This window comes from Artibeus jamaicensis, unplaced genomic scaffold, assembly GCF_021234435.1.
Source record: "Artibeus jamaicensis isolate MK-2021 breed Jamaican fruit bat unplaced genomic scaffold, CSHL_Jam_final scaffold_369, whole genome shotgun sequence".
Lineage (NCBI taxonomy): Eukaryota > Metazoa > Chordata > Mammalia > Chiroptera > Phyllostomidae > Artibeus > Artibeus jamaicensis.
In genome coordinates this window covers 24,758,792-24,783,529 of record NW_026522042.1, presented here as the reverse complement: position 1 = coordinate 24,783,529, position 24,738 = coordinate 24,758,792, and the positions used below count along the sequence as shown (strand labels likewise).

General features: G+C 44.2%; 1 protein-coding gene across 3 annotated transcripts in view; it reads right to left on the bottom strand.

The window, feature by feature from the left end:
* Positions 1-24,738, bottom strand: part of ANKH (ANKH inorganic pyrophosphate transport regulator) — a 122,658-nt gene that overhangs the window by 43,810 nt on the left and 54,110 nt on the right. For all 3 annotated transcript variants that reach the window (XM_037154560.2, XM_037154562.2, XM_037154561.2), the window contains exon 2: positions 6,946-7,162. In XM_037154560.2, the coding sequence (XP_037010455.1) occupies positions 6,946-7,162 (217 nt within the window). The remainder of the gene's footprint in view (positions 1-6,945; positions 7,163-24,738) is intronic.

Here is a 24,738-nt window from a genome sequence, read left to right as displayed (position 1 = left end):
TGGGCTCCTTCAGCGTCCCCAGGTCCCAAGGGTCGTTTGGGACCTATGGCCCCAAATGGATTATGGGTCCATGGCCACCATGGCAGCTCTTTTCTTCTTTTCCTCTTTTAGGTACTAGAAAAATTCAGAGGCCAGGAAAGCTTTTTCTCCTGTTTTTTTTTTTTTCTTCCTTCTACTCCTCCCCTACATGGCAGAAGAGTCTGATCGTGACTACAAAGGTTGTGTCCACCCTGTGAGCGGGGAATATAAAATCGCAGAAGCTGGTTTTCACTCCTCCCCTGCCCCTCCTCCCTTTGGTCCTGCCCTGCGGCCTGGAGCTGTCTCTGGCTGCAGCTGATGGCTGGGGGTAATTTGTCTGAAGGGCTTTGCACAGAGTCCCTAATTACCAGGCTAGCTGCCCTGACGACATCCAGTCACCTTCGACTTCTATCAACTGCCCGTGCGAGATTGTTCAGAAACAGCCTGTATTCCTTTTGAAGAGCAGAACATTGAAAAGAAAAATTCAATAAGGTTTTCAAACAGATGTAAATGGATTCCCAGCCAGGGCTTCAGTCAGGGGACACTGACCTGACCTATTTACAGGTGACAGCTTTGACCCTGCCCAGACAAGAAGAAACCAGAGGGCCCACTCCAATCCCTAGCTCCTCTGACCTCAGCCTGCCAGGGTCATGGACTGTTGCCAGAATCAGTGGTTCTCAAGCTTGTTCGTCCAGTAGTTACCAGCTCTTGTTGCAAAATGCCATGAAATATTAACATTAACCAAACCATCTATGTACATGTACTTTCCCATGGGAATCGAGGAGAAGGCCCTCCTTCCATTTTAATAACAGGATATTATGTGTATTTCCAAGAGGCAAATTTGAGAACTCCTTCTAATTCATATTCCCCAATTCCTGATGCTAGAAGTCTCACTATTGCTTGGCCCACTGTGTGGTGTTCAGAGGCTTCTGGCAGGGGCTGTTACCCTCCCCGCTGTGTTACGAACATATCAGTTCTGAAGTGTGTGCTCGTATGGCTGATATTTAAATCACTTCAACAAAAATGGTTGAGTGACTTCTATGTGACTTCTAACCTGCACAGGCTGCGTCACAGACACACGGCATACCCATCTGTAATCCGCACAGTGCTTTATCTGGAAGATGTGGGGAGGGAGGTACCAAGTTGCCCAGGCCTAGGAGAGATGGCATAAACCTATACACAAAGTAAGTAAAGTTAATATGAAATATTAACACAAGAGCAATAATTCCATCTCACTGGCATCAAGGCTTGGAAGAGCAGGTTTTGTGATGATTTACTGTGTAGTGTCTGCTTTCCTCTAGAAAACAGGCCATGGTCATGTCTGGATTCCCAGGGTCTAGCCAGTGTTTGCCACATAGGAGGTGCTCAATATATATATTCACTGAATAAATGCATGAATCCCTAACCCCCAAAGAGGTGGCTGGGACAGACCGATTGCAAGAATATCCCGGAAGAAGCTATCTAGACCAGCCTACAGTCAGTTCAGAGCCCCCAGTGTGCCCACCAAGATCAGCAGAGCCTCCTCCTGACTGCCAGCTGACCATGGAGGCGGGAGCATAGCCTCACCCCAAAGCACCGCCCAGCCCACCCATGGTCCGGTGAGCAAAAACAGGTGCTTTTGTGTGGAATCACTGAGTACAGGGGTGATTTGTTATGTAGCAATAAATTGTGAGACCATATTGAAACTGCCTGTTCATTCCTAGCACCCTTGTTGGTTTAAATTACATCAAATTATAGCTGTCCATACTTTACAGGGCTGCTTTATGATCCATGAATAATGAAGTTTGTTGACAAGGAAAGACTGAAAGAGAACCACTCCAGAAATAACTTTAATTGTTCCTCTGAGCTCTGCTGACTGCCCAGGCTATTCTGGAATGGGGAAAGGGCTGTACAGGTCACTGTTGAGAATAAATGTATAAAGAAGTAAGAAATCCACCGCAGTGGTTTCTACACCTATATGAATTTGGAGGCCAGGCAATCATAATTCTATAGAGGTAAAATTAGGTTGACCCCAAATGAAACCAAATACAAGGTCATCAAGTTTTCCTCTCTTGTACAGACTGAGATAGAAATAAGGTGATAGCTGCACCTTGCCCACTGGCCTAAATTCAGGTCTGGCCATGGCAAACCCACACACTGCAATTTAAAAAATGGTGTCTCATAGGTGAGTCCATGACAAGAGCAATGACTGCAGCTTAGCTTGAAAAGGGGCAGTTAGCAATGAGTGTTCAACAAAGGCCACAGACAAAAAAGGCAAAAATGCTCCAAAGGCTCCTGCAATTTGGTATCTGGAGCCAGGCTATGGGCGTGCATAGCACAGACACAAACTTCTGAGCCAGTAGAAACTCTAATCTTCAGATCTGTCAGCCCAACACATTTCCAAGCATCTCCTCACTTGGCTTACTGCAAAAGGTTTTGGGGTGGGGTGGGGTGGGGGCTGTTGGATACATTTTTTTTTGAGCCACCCTGTCTCACAGTCAGTCTGCACCACACATTCCTAGGGAAGTGCCTGTGGTTAGTGAGACCTGCTCCAGCCAAGTCTGGGGATGCCCATGGCCTTGTGAAACTCTCTCAAGAACAGGAGACTGCCTAGCTCACTGGGGCAGTCCAGAAAGAAAAAAAAAAGCAGAGAAAACTAATACAAAACACAAGGAAGAAAAATTCTTTAGCAACCGCAAACTTAATGAAAAGGACCTAGCATTGGGGCAAACACGGTGACAGAGCTCTTAGTGCTCTTTGACCCGAGCCTATTGCCGAAGTCCTACTGCGACCCGTTAACTGATGCCCGGAATGACACAGCTCAAAGGTAAGGAGCTATGTTTGAAGCCGGCTTTTTAAAAGTTGAAGATGCTTACATTTGAAATCCCTTTAACTGATCCTCTAGCAATTGACAAATTACTAGTAGACACAGAACAGTATGAAGCATCAAAATTCATCTAGACTGGGAGAAAGCATTTCTTTATAGAGAAGTTCATGCTCCAATGACTGAAAGCATCGTGGAAAACACAACCATTCGACAAAAATAATCTGAGGGCATTTAACCAAGGCACTAGATTATAACCAAGGAGGTTATGCAGAATGGTAAAAGGCATCTAACGTTTTTAAATATTAAAAATTTCTTTGGAGACCTTGAGGTTATGAAGAAGCAAAAAGTAGAATATATAGATCTTTCTTGGCTAAAGATGTGTTAAACATTATTACATGAACACCAGAACGAATCTGCTTTATTCAACATGGTTGTCCATGGCATGTCACGGAAATGCCCACCGGTGTCAATGGATCTCCAGGTTACTCAGATACAGGCACAGGGCCCGCTGCACGATGCCCACCCTGCCCATCCCCTCCCCACTGTCTCCTCCTCCCCTCCCCTTTGCTGTGTGGGCCATTTAGTGAGCTCTTCTGCGGCCTCAGGCTCCAGACTTCCCTTACCTGGTTACCTGCTCCCGCTCTAGTGCAGGGCACCTCTCACGTTCACACCGAACTCCTTCTTGCTTTATTTCCCCCAATTGACAAACACCTGTGTGCCTCCCACATCCTTTCCTCACCAAGACCTCCTGCCCTCCTGTTTACCCATGGTCCCTCCGCCCTCTCAGTCTGGGGGTGGTTTTTAACTCTCCCCACTTTCACTCTGGTTGACCTGTACCATGTCTCCAAAGCTCCCACTGGCTGCAAACAGCTTTTGCCAGTGTTCTTCTGGAAATCAGTACTAAGCACACACGTTTCCCCAGGGATGTCATCTCCTGGAGGAGAGGAGTGTATCTGGCCGCCACATCTTTCATAGCCAGCTCACCTCTGTTCCCGCCTTTTAATCAAGAGGACCTGGAACAACACGCACATACAATTTATTCAATAAATCTTCTGTTGGACCACTGATAGCACAGATGGGGATTAGATTATTTTAAGAGTAAGTTCAACAAAGGGTAATTCCTACTCATCTTTAGTCAAAGCAGGAAGATCAGCTCTATTACTACAAGTGGTATATCTCTTTACACTTAACAGTCATGTTAATAATACCAAAAGGAAAAATGGGTGAATTTTACCAGTACTTGAGACCATGTCAAAAAAAATCTACAAGGTTTAAATGTATAGGAGGCCCCATGTTGGGAAAAGTAGCTAATATTGTAAAGAATAAAGTAAACAAAAGATTAAGTAGGAAACAAAGGAAAAACCAAGCCAAGAGGAGTCGGCCATTGACCTGGAAAAGAAATGCAGAATGCTAGGGTGTTGTTAAAACCACGAGCCACGTAATAGGCAAGAAGAGTCACTGTTTGGAATTTTATAGGGCTATACCAAAATATTAATTTAGAGCACTGGGTCAAATTCTGGACTCTACCTTGTATCACAGATAAGGGAAACGTTAAAAAGAGTTGTGTTGGAACACGGCTCACGCACTCAGAGCCAGTTAGGAGCTGACCCACTCACTCCACAAGGCCTTTGAGGACCAGCCTCTTAGAGAAGGACCCTCTTCCTCCTCTGTGCTCTCCAACGCCCTCATACAAATGCCACTGGAAAGCTGTAAGATCTGGATTAAAGAATAAATTCATTAAGGCTATGGGGAAATAGCACGGAAAAGGGACGTTTGAGACAATCAGGCTAGTTTCACAGGAACGAAAGAATACAGAGAGGTTAAGTTTCGAGCCTGGATTCCTCTGGTTCACATTTCCACTCTGCAAGTTAAGCACGGTTGGCCCGTGATACACGTATGGCTTCTTGTGCCTCCCGCAGGCCCCTTGGGGGCTGTGCACGGATGGAGTAGATACTCGTTTTAACATCAGTCCAAGTAAGTATCATTAGAAACACGGCCTGAGAGTACACGATAGCTTCTCAAGGTGAATACATTGGGATTATCTGCCTTTTTGTTTTTCCAGGTCCCTGTTCCCCCGTCACAAGCATGGTTATCCAAGCGGCGGCTGTCACAGGAGGAATGTGCGTAGCTGTCTTCAGCGTGACCAATATGTGAGAACGGGTTCAACGTGTAGTGCAGGTGAAACATAAAGTGGAATCTGAAAGGGGGGTGATGTTTACTGATGCTAGAAAAATAGTTTTGGAAAAGGCCAGGGACAGCAACAGGTCCTCACGCTGTCTGGAGCCTCCGGTCAAGTCAATGGGAGACAAAAACTGAATGAGACCCAGGTACGGAAAAGCTAAAGGGATTACTGAAAACGACAGGAGAAAGGAAGGCGAGGCACAGATGCTTGATGCAGTGGAAGGCAGGAGGCAGGAGTGATGAAAGATTCGCACAGACAACTCACATGAGGCCAACAAACAACAAGAGCGCAAATCGTTAGAATCTGAGTTTGGAGTGTGCAGGAGACACGGGTACGAGCTTTCTCAGCCATGGTAGAAAGCATCTGTCTGGTGGAAGGAAAAACACTATGACTGTAAAAATTTTAAAAGTGAAAAAAAAAGATCGCTAAATATATCTGGGATGTAGAGCCATTTTGGTTCAAATTTAAGATTGTGTGATTCTACTTTAAAGTTGAAGAACTTAATTTAACTTGGAAAATGACACCGATGTTTTTCTCAATGGCCACAGGCTCCTCCCAACAGTTTCAATAGCGTGGGATGCTCGGCTTTTTCTGCCACATTTACTGTCAGCTACTAATAAGGTATTCACCCCAGGTCTTATTCAACCATGACTGAGACAGAGAGTGTTAGGTTTATTTAGAAATCCAGATAAAAAGACTAGTAGCAAAAGGGAGCTAAGTTACATGTTTAGACAAAAACTTATTCAGATCTAATTTATATTATGTGTGGAATTTTCTCAAATACATATAATCATGAAAATGATCCAGATGAAATCTAGCAGCAGAAGTTTTCTTCAGCACTTAGGCCGCAGGTTCGTGCTGATGGTGTAAGCTGGAGAGAGAAAGGCACCTCCTCTTAACCCCACCCCTGAGGCTCCGAGCCCAAGTTAAATGGTGAATATCCACACACTTTGGCTGAACATTTCATCTAAGAGGGGCACCCTCTCACCCACACTGTTCTGAGCACAAAATTCTATGCAATATTAAAAAGGCAAACCACAAAGACCTTACTCCGTTTACTTTCAGATTCACAATTACGTGAGTAAACATTAGCTGCCATCTGAACACGCTGTGTAATGGTTTGAATTAATCTTCTGGCCCTTTTATTCAACATGGCTCTCTTACAACCATTGCCAGCTTGAAATTACATAATGTGTTTAGAAAGGTGTCATTCACAGGCTCTGGGCAACCAGGTCCCACAGAGGTGCCATTCCACTTCCACACCAGGTAAGCTGAGCTGTCTTAAAGCCAAGATGTTCCGAAGTTACAGCCTCGGGTTTTACCACCACAGAGAAGTTAGCAGCAGTAGGACTCTGGCCCTAAGGGGAGGTGCTTTTCCAAGGTCTTGGTGAAACTGTAGGCTTGTTACCATATAGATGATACAGCTTCCTTGTTGTGTCACAGACGGACTGTTATGCCAAGAGTATTTGGTCTTGTCTTTGAACAAAACAGAATAATGAGGCCTTATAGAAGAAGTTAGTTTTGATACATAAAACAATCTGCTATTTGTTCTCACCACTGACAAGTATTAATTTTAAATAACATCCTTTTATTTTAATTCTTAAGATTAAGTGACTGTATACTAATGGATGTCTCTAACAAAAGCACCTGCTAGTTCGTCGATCTTACTGAATGCTAATCCTAGACCGCGTCACCTATTAACGAAGTCACTCCCTCTGTGTCACTGCGTTTGGGAATCAGAGAAACAAAACTACAGCTTTCCAGAGAAAACACATTTTCTTTTCCTGAGCTAGGAGCACAAACTCCACTCTTGAAGTTGGCATGAGAAAGCTATAATTAATTACTGAAGAAATCACTTATTACAATAAATACACACACAAATGAAAAGGCGGGAGAAACGACAAAAGCCAGATTCTCAAGCCATGTGCCAGCAGCTTACCTATCAGGGTGTGAAAGACGGCGGCGATGGCCCCGGCCACCACCATGCACAGGACGGCTTTGGTTCGGTCCCGCTTGCTGTTCACGAACACCAGGCCCACGTTTTTAAAGTCACTCATGGGGCCCGTGAAGAACTTCATGAGGGAATAGGCCAGCCCGTAGCTGGCCAGCATCTCCACTGCATCCTCCTTGACAGCCGCGATGCCTCGGTTCAAGGCCTGCAAGGGGAAGAGACAGCACACAAACTGCATTAGAAATCTCTTCTCATCTCCAGGGAATCGCAATTCTAAAATAAAGCTCAACAGATCGTGTTTCTATGGAAACACTAAGCAGCTTATGGGGTAAAGCTCACTGTAATTTCATAAAAATGATTAGCTTTCATTTTCATCCATATTAGCTGCAGTTTAAATATCTTCCTGGAGGGAGATGCCTGCCCTTTCAAGTCATAGAAAAGAAAAACCCCAAAGACCATTTTACGTTACTGTCAGAAAATAATACTAAGGAGTTTTGGTTAAAAGCTTAGCATGTTAAATGTTATTTGTAGGCTGACTCTATATAAGAGCAATAGGCATTCGGGAAATGAGTCAACCACTTTAGATGGGGTGGATAATGGTATATACTTTCCTTTAATGAAGGGGTGTGTGAGCGCACGCACGTGCACGAACATGACCTGAGATGGTGTGTATGTGTGATGTAGGTGTCCTTCAAAGCCTAGAGTGAGTTCTGGGCTATAAAAAAACGTACTGAAGAAATTTATTATGCCGTGAATGGATGCTGTTCTTACTGTATTTTAATTCTTACCTGATTCTTACTGTATTTTAATTTGAAATATATTTCTAAGTTCTGTGCAGATAAATATGAACAGAAAACCTTTATATCAAATACACTGTTTTTCAATTATGCTTGCTCAAGAAGACGTGGTCATAGATGTTCTGATTGCATCGACCACCCTCCACGAGGGACCCTCTGGGGTGCTGGTGGCCTGGTCAGGGTGGCATTTCCAAACTCATTTTCCCAACCACTAGACAGACCAATTGCACTGGAGACACTGGGAACGGACGTCCAAGTGGAGAGGATTTTATTTAAAAAATGTTGCCAGAACATTGCCTCTGTCTTTAGAAATAAAAAACTGACTGACTAAGCAGGAGAATCAGCTGTCTGTAGAGTTAAAGACTTTTAAAAAGAGGTGCTGTGCTCCAGCTGGTGTGGCTCAGTGAATTGAGCACCAGGCTGTGAACCAAAGGGTTGCTGGTTCAATTCCCAGTCAGGGCACATGCCTGGGTTGCAGGCCAGGGCCCCAGTAGGGGGCACGCAAGAGACAATCACACGTGGATGTTTCTCTCCCTCTCTTTTTCTCTCCCTTTTCCTCTCTCTAAAAATAGATAAATAAAATCTTCTTTAAAAAAAGAGAGAGATGTTGTGCTTTAGAGCAGTTTTAGGTTCCAAACAAAATGGAGCAGAAAGTGCAGACAATTTCCAACTCCCCTGCTCCAACACACGCACAGCCTCCCCCACTATCAACACACCCCACCCGGGGATTACGTTTGTTACAGTCAACAGACCTACAGTGACTCAGCATCATCACTCAAAGTCCACAGTGTACATCAGTTCCCACTTGGTATTGTACATTCTAGGGGTTTTGACAAATACGTAATGACAGGTGTTGACCACTTCTTATATAGTTGAACTTTCTATGCAAAGTACTGTTAGCAAAAAATGTATTTACAGTCAAGTACCAATGTGCAAAATGATTTTAGAAAAGTCTAGCATTAAAATGTATGATACTGTAGGAATTTAGTATCATTCTTCTGACAAAGTTGGTATTGTATAAGCTAGTTTCTGATCATTGTTTCTGATTATATCTCTAACCCTCTTTTTTCACAATAATAACATAAAAATTTCCATAAGAACTTTCATAGCCTTTGCAGAGTATACCTGCCACAACGCCTTCCTTAAAAGTGACTTTTCCTTCTACCAAAGCTGATGTAATAATCTCCCAAATTAATTTCCTTTTGGACTCCTGCAGTGGATGCCGTTCGTGTCGTACCAGGATCCCGGTATTGGGCAGCACACCCACCCTGGACATTGACTTGGCCACTAATGCCTTACAGCTGACTGCTTCTCAGGGAAAACTGCCCCCAGCCACTTTGGGTTGGTTAAGCAACACCTGACCCCAAGGCAGCATACAGCCAATGGCTGGCTGACACAGCGTGAGAAAGATCAGCTCCCCTGCCTCAATGAGGGACCATTCTGGTACAATTCATGCTCCAGAGCTCCCTGTGGGACCAGGAGGAAGCTAATTTCCAGAGGAGACCACATACTTACTTAACTTTTCCCAACTGGCCTCTGCTTCTCTCTCCTCCTGAGAGCACTTGCTTCACAGATCACTTGGACAAGATTCTCCAACTCAGATCTGCTTCCACAGAGCCCAACTGAGGACAACTTCCAATTACATTCATCTCAGACACCGAGAATGGTGCCTAGTTGCTCCTTTGCCTTCCTTGTCATTCCCAAAATCTGTAGCTGTAACTAGTTTACGTTCTCATTGCTAAAATGTTGGCTCAAATTTAAATGATACCTGTGACTAAGCACAAGTTTTAAAAGCATGCCAGAGGGCATCTAAATAATGTAGGATTAGATTTTTTTTTATGTGTTTTGTTGGCGAAACTTTATTTTTTGCTAAAAAGACACCAGCCCTGGCTGGGTATCCACTGCAATGCTATCTTTTGTGCCAAGAGTTCACTGACTGAGGCTGAAACCCAGGGCTGAGGCAGGTGAGAAGGAAGAGGGCGCAGGGAATGATGGCGCTGCTGGCAAGATGGTGTCTGCTCAGCAGCTGCAGTCACCTGGGGAAAGAACCCAGGGTGCACAGCCATGCAGACCGCAGCCGAGGGCTGTGCGGGGCACCAAGCAGTGACTGGAGGAGGCACTTCAAACAAGGATTTTTGTCTATTTTGTTTACCACTCTACAACCATCTCCTTGCTACACCATAAACACTCCAGTATTTGTTAAATAAATGAGCTATTTTCTACCAGGAACTTTAATGTTCATACTAATTTTCATGAACTTTAAGAAAATAACATTGATTGCAAGATGTTATGACTCATAAGATATACCATTAATTAACATTTTTAATGACAACATTAAAAGTACATAGTGATTAAAAAACATATCCTGATTTTAAGCAAGATTAAAATGCAAGAAAAGAGCTTTAGAATGAAGGACATATACCATATTAATATTATCAGCCTTTTTATTATTCCTAGTTGTAGTAAGTATTTCCTCCAATTTGTTCACTTTCTTAACTTCATGATAATGTAGTCGACCAATCATTTCATGGAGTTTCATTCTATACTTCTGGACTTTCCCATTCTTACTCATGCAGAGATAAGATAATGTTGTTCTAGTTCATGGCTTCATTTCCAGACTTAGCTTGTTAATCTTCCTGGAACTTACGCTGTGAGATATGGCTTAACATTAATTTTCTCAAAATAGTGTATTTCTTCAACACCAGTTTGAATAATACACCCATTGCCCATTAATTTGGGATGTTTTCATATCAGTCATTAGTTCTTATATGACCCTCAGTCACCTGTTGTTTGCATTTGTCTGTCTCAATTCGCTTACCCTGTTTTTCTTCATAGATGTTCATTACCTGACATTATATTGTGTGTTTATTTGTTATTTGTCTTATTGTCTCCCTCCTCCATTTGGATGTAAGCTTCAGGGCACAGAGAACTATCTGGATTATACTACATCCCCTGACCTATAACATGACAGGAGATCACATGACCACTCTGATGGAATGAAGTAAAACGTTCACAAGCAGTTTACGGTGGCAGGTGAAGAAATGAAGCATAATAATGAGCCCAGAACTCCTTAGAAGACCCTACTCAGATAGACTAGACAAGGAAACCCCTCCAAGGAGGTGACATTTGAGCTGAGTCCTGAGAACAAGAATGAATCAGTTGAATGAAGAGCTGGAGGAAGGCAGAGGCCTGCAGGAGGGCTTCATGCCGTAAGTAACAGAAGAGAGGCCAGTAAGAGAAGTAGAGAGGGACAAGGCAAATTTGGAAAAGTAGGCCATGCTGAGGTCATTCCAGGTCATGGTGAAATTGGTGTGCTTTGTTCTAGGAGCAGTGGGAAACCATCAAAGGGTCGGAGCAGAGGGGTGCAGAGGCCCACACTGGCTGGGGGATAAGAGCAGACAGAAGAGAAAAGGGCAGAAGCAGGAAGTCCAGTGTTGTGGTCACCCAGGGAGGGAAAGGTGTTGGCTTGGACCAGGGTGGGATGGTGGAGACCAAGAGAAGTAGGTTGCTTTGGAGGTAGAAAGGATGGATCTGGTGATGGACTGCATGGTGGGCATGAAGAAAAGGGAGAAACTGAAGATAATGTTTGAATTTTTTGGCTTGAGCCACTGGTTATATGGTGTAGCTACTGACTGAGATGAGGAGACTGGGTAGGAAAGATTTGGAAAGAAAAGGTAAGAACTGCCTTTGGGAGCCCCTGTAGAGCCTGAGCTGCCCACCGAATTCCAATAGAGAAGTCAAGTAGGATGGTTGGCTACATGAGTCCAAGGGAGACATCGAGCTATGGATAATACAAGTAGTCGGCATATAGATGGGATGGAAAGGCAGGAGATAAATGAGATCATCCAGACAGAATATAGAAAGAAGTGTAAGATTCAGCCCTATAGCGCTCTAGAAAGAAATTTAAACTGCTTAAGGATATGACAAGCCTTCATATTACATCCATGTTATAACTATGCTGTAGTTCAGCATTAATGCACTCCCTAGATCCCCGAACACAGCTACATCTCTCATGAAGACCAGGAAGATCAGCTACAGGGGCTAGGGAAGAGGAAGAGCTACTGTCTTGAAGTTCAGCTAAAGAAGTCTCTCAGATGTCACTAGAACGCATTAGATCTTGGTGAGAATTCTGTCCCCATAGAGTCATAGGTACAGAGGTTCGCCTGCTGTATAAGGCAAATTTTTAGACATTCATGAGCCTCTGAAAGTGAAGACATGTTGGATGAGGGTGAGAGCTGACAGCACCCCAACCACTGTAAGTGTGGGGCTGCCCTTCGATCACAGCCGGGTCTGCTCCCAGAGGGGACGGGATGGACCCTTGCTCATACTCAGATCAGTGTTTTCTACACTGTGGACACTCAGTACTATGAGACCCCTGAGTTAAAAACATACCTGGATCCTGAACGCCTTAGTGTCTCCCAGTGTCTGCCCAGTTCATGGCATTCTGTTGTATGGTTTCCCCCAGAAAGTTAGCAAATGACAGGATATTAAAAAGTAAAATAACACACACACACAAACACAAACACAACCTCCAGAGAAATGGTTAACAAATTCTACATATGATCTTTCTGTTATGAATTGTCTTAGATCCATTCAACCCTCAAAGAGACCCTGACACTTTAACCCTGAGCCTGGAAACCAAGAACGTGTCTGTATTGTGGACAGAGAATCTTCAGAGCAAGAATCACCAATTCACCTCCATCCTGCCAATCATCTCATGCCACTGTTGACAGCAAGCCAGCAAGCTAGCTGGGAGGAATGGAGGGCCCCCTGGGGAATGGGCACAGGAGGCGACCCCCCTCCCTGAGAGCAGGTCTGGAGCACAGCTTATCTTCCGTCTGGGGGACACTCTGTCTATGCTAATCTCCATCAGTCCTGTCACTCAACTCCTCCACCTTCTCAATCTTGGCTCCTCCTGTCTGTCCCTCCTTACTACTCTAACCTACACTTTATGACCATTCCTTTAATGCCATATCTCAATAGCACTTCTTATCTGAAAATCTATGACCTTAGAGTCAGCAAATCATTTACCTACTTCATGCTTATCAATATTTATAGACGTCTGCTTGGGTTTTGAGAGTGGCTGGATCCAAACATACAATGCAGACTGTGGCCACTACACACTCATTGTCTCCATCCTCAACTGGGCTGCTAGCTGCTTGGTTACCCTTCCATCTTGTCTACTCTCTTCCCTCAATAATCCCTCTTACTCAGCAGATAAACTCACCTCTTACTTCATCTGGAATATGAAACCCATCAGGTTAGGAAGTCAATTTCTTGTTGCTTCTCTCCCTAAAATACACCTCAACAAAACACACCAGCCCCCAACCCTTCCTCGCCTCCTTTCTCCTCTTCCAATGGAAAGGTCAGTCTCGCCAGGCTGAGTACAGGGCTGTCTACTTGGGCCTTTGCATTCGTATCCCTCCAACCTTGTCAGGAAGCTTGTCACAAGCCATCACCTTCCTCTGCTGTTTGTCTGCTTTTTGCTGCTTGCTTGCTACTTCCCATCAACATTTACACACATATAAATCTCTTCTGTATTAAAAATAAACTTGCTTGTGACTCATCTCTTCCTCTGGTTACCACCCTCTTTCTCACCTTCCTTCCATGGATAACTTCTCATTATTTGCACTCTTTCCCCCCATTTACTCCTCAGCCTGTTAGCACAGAAGCTCCAAAAGTGCAGGGACCTGGTCAAGATCCCCAGAACTACAGCTGTAACACGGTCACATGACAGGCCGTCAACGTATAGTAACTTGTTGAATGAACACACTGAGTTCTGGTTGCTGTCTTCCTCTCCCCAACATGTGCTCTTCCTGCTAAACCAAACGGGCTCTTGTCTGTCCTCAACTGTCTGACCCCCAGCAGATCTGACCCTGTTGGCCACCACTGCTTTGAAACAACTTTTCCCCTGGGCTATGACATTGAGGTTTCTGGGGTTTTCTCCTATCTCTTCGGGGCCAGCTCTTTCTCCTTGACGCTTTCTCTCTATTTCTTTAATACTGGCGTTCCCAGGGGGCTATCTGGGGCCCTCTCTTCTCACTTCCCTTCTTGCTCCCCCACTTCCTCCCACAACTTCAATTACTTTCTGTTTGCTCAGCATTCTCAGATCCACCTCTCCAGTCTTCTCACACTTTTTTTTTGAGCTCCAAATCCACATATTTCCACTTGCATGTCCCACTGGCACCTCACACTCTGCATTTCCAAAGCAGTTCACCCACAAGGCTACTTGGGTTCCTGCAGATCTGACTTTCCTCTTGAGTTCCACCTGCATGAATGCATCCAGGGTTCCCACCCAGAAGCCCAAGGATCTCCCCGGATGTCTTTTATGCTCACACCCACACATCTCTTGGTCCAGTTCATGCTTTTAGTTACACTTGAATCTGTCCAGTTCTCTCTAGCTCCACTGCCATGTCTTGGATCAGGTTATTAATGGTCCTTTTGTCCCCGAGCCCTTCTCCAATCCTCCCCACTGTGATCAGATTACAAAAAATCCAAATGCCAAAAAGTGCATGCAAGGCACTTGAGGGCTGCCCCTGCTCACAGAACGTGGGCTCCGTGAATGTTGCTCCACAACAATATTGGTGCCAACATGGTTAGTTGGCACCAATATTTGTGCAAGGAGTGAACAATTACAACAGCAATTTGTGATCCGATCTTGCTGTGTCTTTGGTTTCAACTCTCTACACTTGCTCTTGTGTCATTATTTATTTTTTATTAAATAACTTATTTTAAAGAAAATTTGAATTTGTATTTTGCTAAATTGGTTTTAAATTTACTCATAACCTCTTCTTTGAGTTTCTCTGCAAGCAGTCTCCTTTTGGTAACGCCGCTCTCTCCCCCGCTGTCATGTCTGGTCTCCCTGTCATTTCCTCCACCTTCCCAGCAGGTTTTCCCTTCTGTTCTGAATTTTGCAACTGCTTGGTCCTCATATGCTTCCCCATGGACATCAATATACAGGGTTGTGCAAAATGCTGTACCCTGATGTGCAAAATGTCCACTTTCCCCTTGGGAATTACTCATTTCTGCAGTCTCATTACCCCAGCACTGGGGGCTCTTCTGTTTTAGCCTCTGATAGCTGGTTTTTTTCTCTTCCTCTTGGTCATATTCTTCTTTTGATTTTCTAAGAACTTCCCTCAGGATTTTCATCTCTTTCTGTTCAAGATCACTGACCACATCAGAACCATCTGTTAAGCAGTCAGGTAATCATACACCATTTTTCCCTTGAATCATTCAAATGGCTTGCAGCTGCATTGCGGTGTTTCTCTGGACCATCTTGCTTTAAAGATAGGAAAGTCTTCTGCAGCCAACGGCTGCGCAGTGGCCTGTGATGTAGGGTCTTTGTGAGGGGAGAAGAGCATGTTTCCTGAAATGGATTTTCATTAATCCCGACTTCTTTGAGGTGACTTCCTGACAGCGTTCCAGCTAGTTCTTTGTATTCCAGATGAATCTCTGTATAGGTAACTTGCTTTCTTCTTCATCATCCAAAACTTCACATTTTTGCTCCACAAAGTCCAAAATGGGGATGGACCAGCCCAGGCCTCACAGGAACCCCACAGTGCTCCCACCACCCATTCTACCTCATTTTCTTCCTCCACACCAGTGGAGCTCTACAGAAACTTAAGCCTGACCCCCAGAGCCAGCCAAGGCCTTTCAGCTTCAGGGAGCCAGGAAGGAATTGGTGACGAGTTGCTCCCATTATCACCCTGCCATCTGTGCTGCATGTTTCAGGAGGCCTCAGCTGTTAGCAGTTTTTTGGATACACCATGTTCTCTCATGTCTAAAGGCTATCACTTAAGCTCTTTTCTCAACACAGAACCACCTTTACCCGGTCCCCACCCCGTTCACCTGATAAACTCCTCTCAGTTTAGGAACTGCACCTTCTGGGAAGCCATCTCTCCTAAGCCTGGCCCTTGCTCAGTGCTCCGCAACCTGCAGGGACCCTGGACCGCGGCCCCCATCACTGCTCTCAGCAGGTGCACTGCAGTTGCCTGTTTACTTGACCCCCGTCTCACCAGGCTGCCTAAGGCAGGGGTTGGCTTACTTGTCACCAATGTCCCTCCATCTGCTCAGCACGCTGCCTGCCACAGAGTGAAAAATCAGTACATGAACGAATGAATGTGTTAACCGTAACATATAGCTTATACATGGTAACAAATCTGCTATCTTATACCTGGTGAATAAAATCTCCAACTGCAGGTTTGGTTTTCTGGGTAAATAAACCTGTGCTTGGTAGGATTATGTATGTCACGTAGGCAAAGTGATGGCAACAGCACTGTACACATTCTTGGAGCCTCGATATTTTCTCAAGAGATAGGCAAGGACTTCCACTGGTATTTCTACTGTGCCATGCTGGGCACCCAGTATGTATCAGATAAAAGCTGGCTGTCCAACTGCAGACGTGCAGACATAAATAGAACGCAGTACTGGGGCCATGTGATTAGCCTCTAAGGTGTAAAGCTTAAGCAAAGATTTTTTTTTGACTCTCTTTTTTTTTATGTCCTTTGGATATCAACTTGGATACAGGACAAACTGTTCCTCCATGGAGTCAAATGCTACAACAGAAGTTAGCTGCTGACGACAGAAGAAAATAAGAAGTTTAGATTCAAAGGGTAAGAGAAACTTCCCCAAAGAGATAGATCCTGGAGAGGCTGAGGGCACCCAGCTGCGAGCTCAGTGTGCAGCTGACAGGGACCCAGGGCGGCAGGGCCCAGCTTCTGAAAGATGGGCTTTTTGGGCCAACAGGACGGCCCACAGTTCAGGGAGTGCCAAGGGCTGCTGGCCCCTGACTTTGTAGCTGATCTTCATGGCTGCGTGGTAAAAAAAAAATTAATCATGTTGACAGGAAAGAAATATGGCTGTGAAAATTCTAGTATACTTTAAAAATGCCTTTCAGATTCTTCACAAAAAGGTGGTAAGTTAGAAACTCGTATTGTTCCCTAAAATAGCAAGACATTATTACACAAAATGCTAAAAGGTTTTTTTGTTTTTTACTTTTAGTAAAATGAATATGTCCTCTACTTGCCTCATCCTGGGTTAGAAAAACCAGTGGGACACAGGGCTGGTGATCATTCTGCCTCGTCAGACTGTAGACTGCCACTTAATCTGTTTGATAAAAGACTGCTGTCTACAGCTTCAACATAAAGCACACTCACTATCGTCTCAGATGACATATAGTTTTAAAACCTTTCTCAAAACCAAGATGCTCAGGAAATTTACATTTATGGAAGGGGGGAAATTCAGTAGGCAGAGCGACCTGTGGGGATAGCTTCTTCCAAAGACATGGCTAATCACCATTTTGGACTTCGGTCCTCTCAAGGAGCCCGGGTTCCCGTAATTTTCCACTGTTATTGTTCTGTTCGTCTGTATTTTAAAAAGTGGTTTGGGTTAAATTAGATCATTTGTCTTCCCGGTAGTTTTCCAGCCACGCTTTATTTTCTCAAGGATCCATATTGCTCTAAATGAGACACCCCCACTCTGGCCAGCTGGAGCTCGAGCCAAGAACTTGACACCCACACATGAGGTTGCGGTTGCAAGGGAGGGGCAGTAAAGCTGCACCTGGTCTCCGCAGCAGTCCAGTCACTGCTCCGTGTGGCCGTGTCCATATTTAGTGCTTCCTGAAACCCTGAGACAGCGAGGGCACATCCAAAATATCACCCTGCTTCAGTCTGGAGAGGAGTGTCTATAAAGAACAGATAAACTACTAAACAGGTACGCGGTGAGGTTAACGCAGTTTTCTCCTGTGGGTTTCTTCAGCATTTCAGGGGGAATAAAAAACATGCTGGTTTTGACCTCATAATCGGGGAAGTTTGTTAAATATATTGTAGTGTCATAGGGTCCTCATTAAATCCTCTGGTTCTTTCATTTAAATGTAGAGCTTCTTGAATTTAACTTTAATTCAAGATGGTGGGAGTCTCGACAGGAAAGAAATACTACTATGAAAATTTTAGTGTACTTTAAAAAACCCCGAGATTCCTGTGCCAATCAAGAATCTTTACGTATTGAGCCTTGGCTGGTGCAGCTCAGTGGATTGAGCATGGGCTTGTGAAGCAAAGGGTCGCTGGTTCAATTCCCAGTCAGGGCACATGCCTGGGTTGCAGTCCAGGTCCCCAGTACGGGACACATGAGAGGCAACCACACATTGATGTTTCTCTCCCACTTTTTCTCCCTCCCTTCCCCTCTCTGTGAAAACTAAATAAAATATTTTTTAAAAGAATCTTTACGTATTAATTTGAGCTTACATCTTTATTACAGAAATGGCCATATTTCCTACTAACTATTTTTATACCTATAAAGTGATATGGTCCCCAAATGGCAATACTGCTTGGCTAGTGTCTTGCGATTATCCCTATTCCACTTCAGACCTGAGTTTAAAATGCTTTTATGTTCAAAAAAACAACAACACAACTCCATGAAAAATTGTCTGGAATAAAAGATTAACTGAGATCTGGGGAGTTTGTCTTTTGCTAAATTTCCATGAACTTTTTCTCTGCCTACATACTTAGATATTCCCTCCCATGCTGAGTAAAGGTTTGTTTGTTTCTGATTACTCTAGCACCTCAAATTTAGCTGCGGATCTCCGAGCACCTCAGAAGTGCCCCCCTGTCTCCGGCTCAACTGTACCATTCAGCCGTGTTGCCTATTGCCTTCTATCGATGTTTCTAACGCATCTGCACTAACGGAAGCAGAAGGGGATGCCTGTTTGCACCTGGACCTTATGAAACCCAATAAGCACAATCATGGTGATGAAGATATCTTAGCAGCTAACATTTACCGAGTGCTTGCTCCATGACAGGGGCCATCTGTGAGGCAGGTACTACAATCTCCCAGTTTACTGGCTGGTGGGAGAACTGGTGCCTGGAGAGGCTCCGTCACCTTGCCCAGGGTGACGCAGGAATCCAGACATCCTGGCCTTGAGTCTTCAGATCCTAACCACCTTCCACTGCAGCCAAGCCCTCCTTCCACTCGGATTCAGATATCACACTTAGTGCCAACTGCTTACTTTAAACAGAGAGAATTAGCTGATCGGTTCAAAGAGAACTTTTGGATACAGATAATTTCTTATAAAAAATTCCGAGGGCCCTGATGTGAAAATTATTTTCTCAACAGTACTGTGAGCCAGCACCACAACTATAAATGCAGGAGGTGAATGGAGAGAGACTGAAGTCATCATATGTGAACCATGAGAAGAAAATGAGAATAAAAGAAATCAGGTCACCTGTGCTCTGCAACTGGTGCCTCCCAGCACAGGGAGCACAAACCTGTGACCGCAGGGCCGCATGGGCGGCCGTGTAAAGGCCAGGCCCCTGTTCCAACACCACCCGCGTAGCAGGACTGCTCAGGGGCTCTTCACAGCAGACAAGAATGTTTATGAGCTTCTTTTATACACAGTTAATGCATCGTCCCAGTATCTACAACTCACCCCCAATCTTTTTTCACTTTTTAGCTGCAGAATTCATTCATTTTTGTGTGGGGGTTCAGCTACGACTCACTGGTGGTATTTATATGACCCACATCAAACTTTCTGAAGTATTTCTAAGGGTCTGTTGAACTGATTTATTTTAGGAGGCTGGTGCAAGAAAGTAAAAATTAGTCATTACACAGGTTAGTCCATCTGGCCCATAGCTGTTCTAGACCAGTGACCTACCTGCACACGCATGCACAGACTGGTACACACATACCTAGAAAGGAGTCCCAGCAAAACTCAGACAGACAACATTTAACATGACAAAGCTGTCCTCACTGTTGGCTTTGCTGGGTGCAGAAGCCTCCAGGGAAGTCCCTGTGAGCGCCCGGGAAGGGTGTCCGTCAAAGTAGCACGGCTACAGTCAAGGCTCTAATGATTCCGAACACAGGAAGATTAGCGATGTCCCTGCTGACAGCTGGACAGTACCTGTGGCACCACCTGACTCCAGACAAGTCTCCTGGCCCAGCCCAGCCCTCCTTCAGTGGCTCTAGGTCTCCATGTGGAATCGTACAAGGGTGGTGGGCTTGGGTTTCCCCTCAGTTCCTGCTGTCTCACTCACAGTTGAAGGCTCGTACAATTGTCCTGGTACGAACTGAGAACAGACAGTGAAGCTGCCTTGAAACACCCACTGCTCGGATGCGGTTATTCAAGCCTGTGTAAAGTCGAGTGGGAGTTCCACTCCGAACAGGCATTCCAGAGCCAAAAGGACTCCCGTGCAGCACAAGTACTAAATCTTCCCAGTCAAAAACGAAATTGTTATTTCAACGCATCACAGAAAGATGAATGTAAATGAGTATGGGAGTGACTGTAATACCACTCCTTACTTTGTGTTTATTATTTAACAGTACTGTGCCGAGGGAGAAGAGAAAAGCCTGTTTCCTGTTTGTTTCTGATGGCACAGTCTGTGTCTCATTAAATTAATAAACTTATTAGACCAATATTAGAGTAATAAACTGCCTCTCTCTCACTGCAAAGGACAACACTATAAAATTCTTGGGAATAACTTCAACAAGGAGTAGAGTTCCAAAATAAAGAAAACCACAGAATTTTCTTGAAGTTTGTAAAATAAGACCTGAAAAAACGAAGATGTGTTCCTTGATGAGAGGGTCTAATGTTGATAAGCAGATCACAGATCCTTCTAAATTCACTTGTAAGCTTAATGGAGTTTAATCAAAATACTAGTGATTTGGGTTTTCATTTAGATCTGGCTAAAATGATTTTCAACTTTATATGAGAGACTAACCCCCCAAAAATGTGATAAAGGAGTAAAAACAGGGGGACTTCCTTCGCCAGGTATTGAAGGTCACTAAGGGAATGTGACTCGCACCAGAGGAGACGCCAATGGGTGGGAAGGTGCGTGGCCACAAGAGCAGTTGGGGATGTAAAGAGGGAGCAAGACCGCCACCGGATTGGAACAAGTGAAGTGACTGATGAAACAAACCATGGCGGTGAGGGAGCGGCACATTGGGGAAACCCATACTGCGCTGACTGGAGCGTCAACTGCTATAATTTTGTGACAAATATGTCAAGAGGTATGAAAATTAAAAGTGTACCAACTCGTTGACCCAGTAAGGAGAAAACGGTTAACTTTACATACACATTCACATTGTTTGCCTCACGATGAGCACCTGTTACTTTTATAGTTTAAAATGAAAAAAGCAACATCCTTAGTACAGTACTTTTTACTCATTTTGATCAATCATAATTAACCTGAGCAATCAAAATAAATGAAATGCCTAATTCTTACGGTGCCAACCCAGGCATGCACCCCACAAAGCAAACGATGTTATGTCATTGACACACTTTCAGCAGTCACCTGGGCTGAGACCTCTTGGAAGAATCCCCTCTGTTCCCCTCACTCGAAATGTGCCATGATTTCCAACGGTTTAAAAAACAAGGCTGAATACTAGAAGCTATGTGCTGGCCAAAAAACAGCTGCAGAGTCTTGATCTTTGGGCATGAGAAAAGAAGAATCTTCTCTCTTTTAGCATTCCCTCCTGCTGCTGCTTATTTAAGGTGACTTCTACCTTTTTCCGACTTTAGCCCCTACATCATGATTTGTTTACAAAGAGGTAAAAAAAACCCAGAGTATTCTAATGCAGTCTGACTAGAGCATAAAGGCGTTTAACCCAGTCTGCAGGGTCAGAGACGGCTTCTTGGAGTCCTCTTAACTCACAGGCTGTCCATGCCTTCCTTGAACACCATCGCTGTGCTATCTCTGAACCCCAGCTGAAATGCCAGCATCTTCCTTGTCCCTTTGGCCCATCCTCTGAGATCAAGGTCAAGTCTTGACCTCGCCTCAGCCACGTGACTACGCCTGTCACAGGTCATCAGTTATTTACCACAGCACTATTTCATTCATTCATCTGTACTAGGTGAGCACAGCATGTTGGCCCAGCACCATACTCTTTACTGACCAACGAACATGATTTGGTGGTCGAACACGGAGAATGTTAATGTTGAATGGCCACTAGGTCATGCACATTAGTCAATAAAGGGCATGGTGCCAGGCCAATATTACATACTCCCTAAGTATATTTGAACCTTTCTTTATATCCCTCACAAATCTTAAAACTAGGGGCTTGTATGAATAGTTACTCACTGACTGACTGTCATAAAGACTAGGGCAGTTTTGTATGACATGGAGGAGAACAGATTTAAGGAGCTACAGATGGAAAAACAGTGAAGAAAAACAGTGGAGAAACTGTTTAAAGGCTAAGAGAGATCCAGGTGGAAGGGCTATCAGTGAAACAGGTGCCAATATGTCAACACAATGCTACAGCTATTCAAATCATATACATGAAATAATAATTCTAATTGATCAAAATGGGCGCAAAGGGAACTTCTGAGCAAAGGTACATGGAATGTGCCCTAAATACCTGTGTAAAATATTAAAAAAGTAACCTGGATTTTTTGGGTATAATGACATCTAAACTCATTTGGCATTACCTATAATAGCATTTATATAAGAATTTAAGAATCATTCCAACCTCAGTGTTAGAATTGTTTTACCAAGTCTCATTCTTGAGCTTCTGCATGGATTAAATGCATTTTTTAAAAAGCAAATTTAATATCCCCACCACACATTTCAATACCCTAAACTTATGTTGTGTTTCAAGAGTGGCAGTGATTTACAAATGCCCCCTTTTGAGAAATTTCTTGAAGTGTTCAGTATTTTGGCACAAAATAATAACACTAAACACTAATCTCCTTAACACTAAAGAATAAACCAAAGTAAACATTTATTCCTATTTTACTGAGAGTAAAAGGGAATCTTCCAAGGTTATTCATTAAGTTTCTAGATGGCAAAGTGCAGGTTTTCAAAATTGCACTTTAAGGATAAAAATAATGGTAATTCTGGACTTTGAATAGTGAGAGAATAGCAAGGAGATTTTCCTCATTGTGTCAAGTTAATCTCTGGCAGTAAAATTTAACCTGTTTTAAAATAAGCGTCATAATGCCTGTCAGTTGCTCAACATAGAACATGGTGTTTCCCCAGAAGTTAAAATGCATTAAGATTTTCCCTTTGGTCTTTCTAAAAGACCCTTTCTACAGAACAAAAGGTACTTTTCTATAATGATTGCTTCTAAGTAAAGATTAAAGTATATGAAATGGAGACAATATGTCATAATCTATTATATCGTGTAATTTCTAATCCTCTCAAACACTTATGAATTTAAGATTCATCCCATATGACTGTATTACATGTTTTCTTGGCTGATGCAAAAACTGAAGAAGTCAAAGAGAAAAACACTGATCAGGGAAAAACAGGAAGTCCCAACTTTGAAAAACACTCATTCTACCTTCTATGCGAACCACAAAAAGATTAGACAAACTAAGTGTTTGTTGACATTGGCTGTAAATTTTGAAAAGGAATAGACCTTAAAAATATATCTGGAAGGAGATTCAAATTCCTTTTTCACTGGTTCTTTTCTGTTTCTTTTTTTTTGTAAATATATTTTAGAGGAACTGCTAAGCAGAAATCTAAAATTATGTTCACATTCCTCCCTGTACAGATGAGCGGAGTTGTAGGAGGCCCCGCTGCCGCCAAGTGTCCCCTCTTAGGCAGGTCTGCAGGTCTGTGCTGGGCTCTTTCTCTTGTTAACATATTTCATTTAATCCTCTGAAAAGAAAACCCTGCCAGGTAGGGAGTCTCAGCGCTCATGGAAGACGGGGAGACGAGGCTCATGGAGAAAAGCAGAGGTCCCACAGGCAGGACTGGGACTCTGGCCTGAGTCCAGCAGAGGACCCTGGAAGGCAGCGGGACCACCAGTTTAGACCTGAGCTTCCCCACGTAACGGCTGCGTGACCTTGAGCACATGGCTAGCCTCTCTGAGGTTCAGGATCCTTGCCGGAATAGGATCCAAATCCGCCTCCTGTAGGTTTAACTAAGGTTATGTGTGTGGAAGTTCTTAGTACCAAAGGAGGATGTCGCCAACCCTCTCTCCCTCCCCCAATTAGAAGACTGGAGGTACAATGTTTGGGTGCGAGGCTCTGACCTGGACCACCAGCCCTGACCTCCCGGAGCTTCAGGATGCAGCTTTGGTTCAGGGAGGACTAAAGATCAGTCCTGGAGTCCTGTTGGCACATGTAAATATCTTCTAGAATTTACTTGATTTTTAGAATAGCCTCAGCCAGTGGAGCAATTCAAGGCAAAGATAACTTCCTTGATCCATGGGGTCATACCCTTAGTGTGGTGGTGGGGACTGTGAAGGACCCTGAGTCTGGGTGATGGATGAGCTCCATTTTCCAGAAGTGACCACGGTGACCCAAACTGCCTGAAGCTGATGACTCTCCAGAAGAGAGGGGCCGCGAAAAAATAGATACCTGTGGTAGTTGCTTTGTGATTTCCACAAAAAATGCAAAGATATGGATTCAGTGAAGTAGTTCCAACAGCACCTTCTATCTACACCAAGTCCTGCTGCTGCCTAGTCAGGTTCCTCCAACCCTAATAACCCCTGCCTTCCTCTCATTTTCTTCTTATAAACACGGTTCCCTTGCTTGAAAAATTTAGCCTCGTGGTCAAAAGCAGTAGTAGCTAAGCAAAATCAAGCAGCCTTCTCATTACTCGGTATTTGTCCTCATTAATGTGACAGCTTTAGAAGGAAATGTGCACAGCACGTTCAGTGTACATTTCAAAAGCAGCTTGCAGTAACCCTCATTAATTCAAAAATCTACCCTGGCCTCCGGGATCACGGAGAGGCCGCTGGAAGGAGAGCCAGGGGCTGGAAAAGGATGTGGGGGGGGGGTCACGTAATCCCAGGCTGGGGGGGTTAGGATTGGCTGTGTGGGCAACAGGAAAGCCCTGGAACATGTGAATGCAGAGATTATGAAGACTGATCTGGTAGGAATATGTGTGATGGACTAAAATGACAAGGAAATAGCGTCAGAAAACGCCCTTTTGCCGCAGTACCCGGGGGTGGGGGTGGGGAGGAGTGGAGGCCAGGACCCACGGCGCTGGTGGCAAGAGGGAAAGTTGGGAGGCACCGTCTCTTCTGATGCGGGAAATGAAGTCTG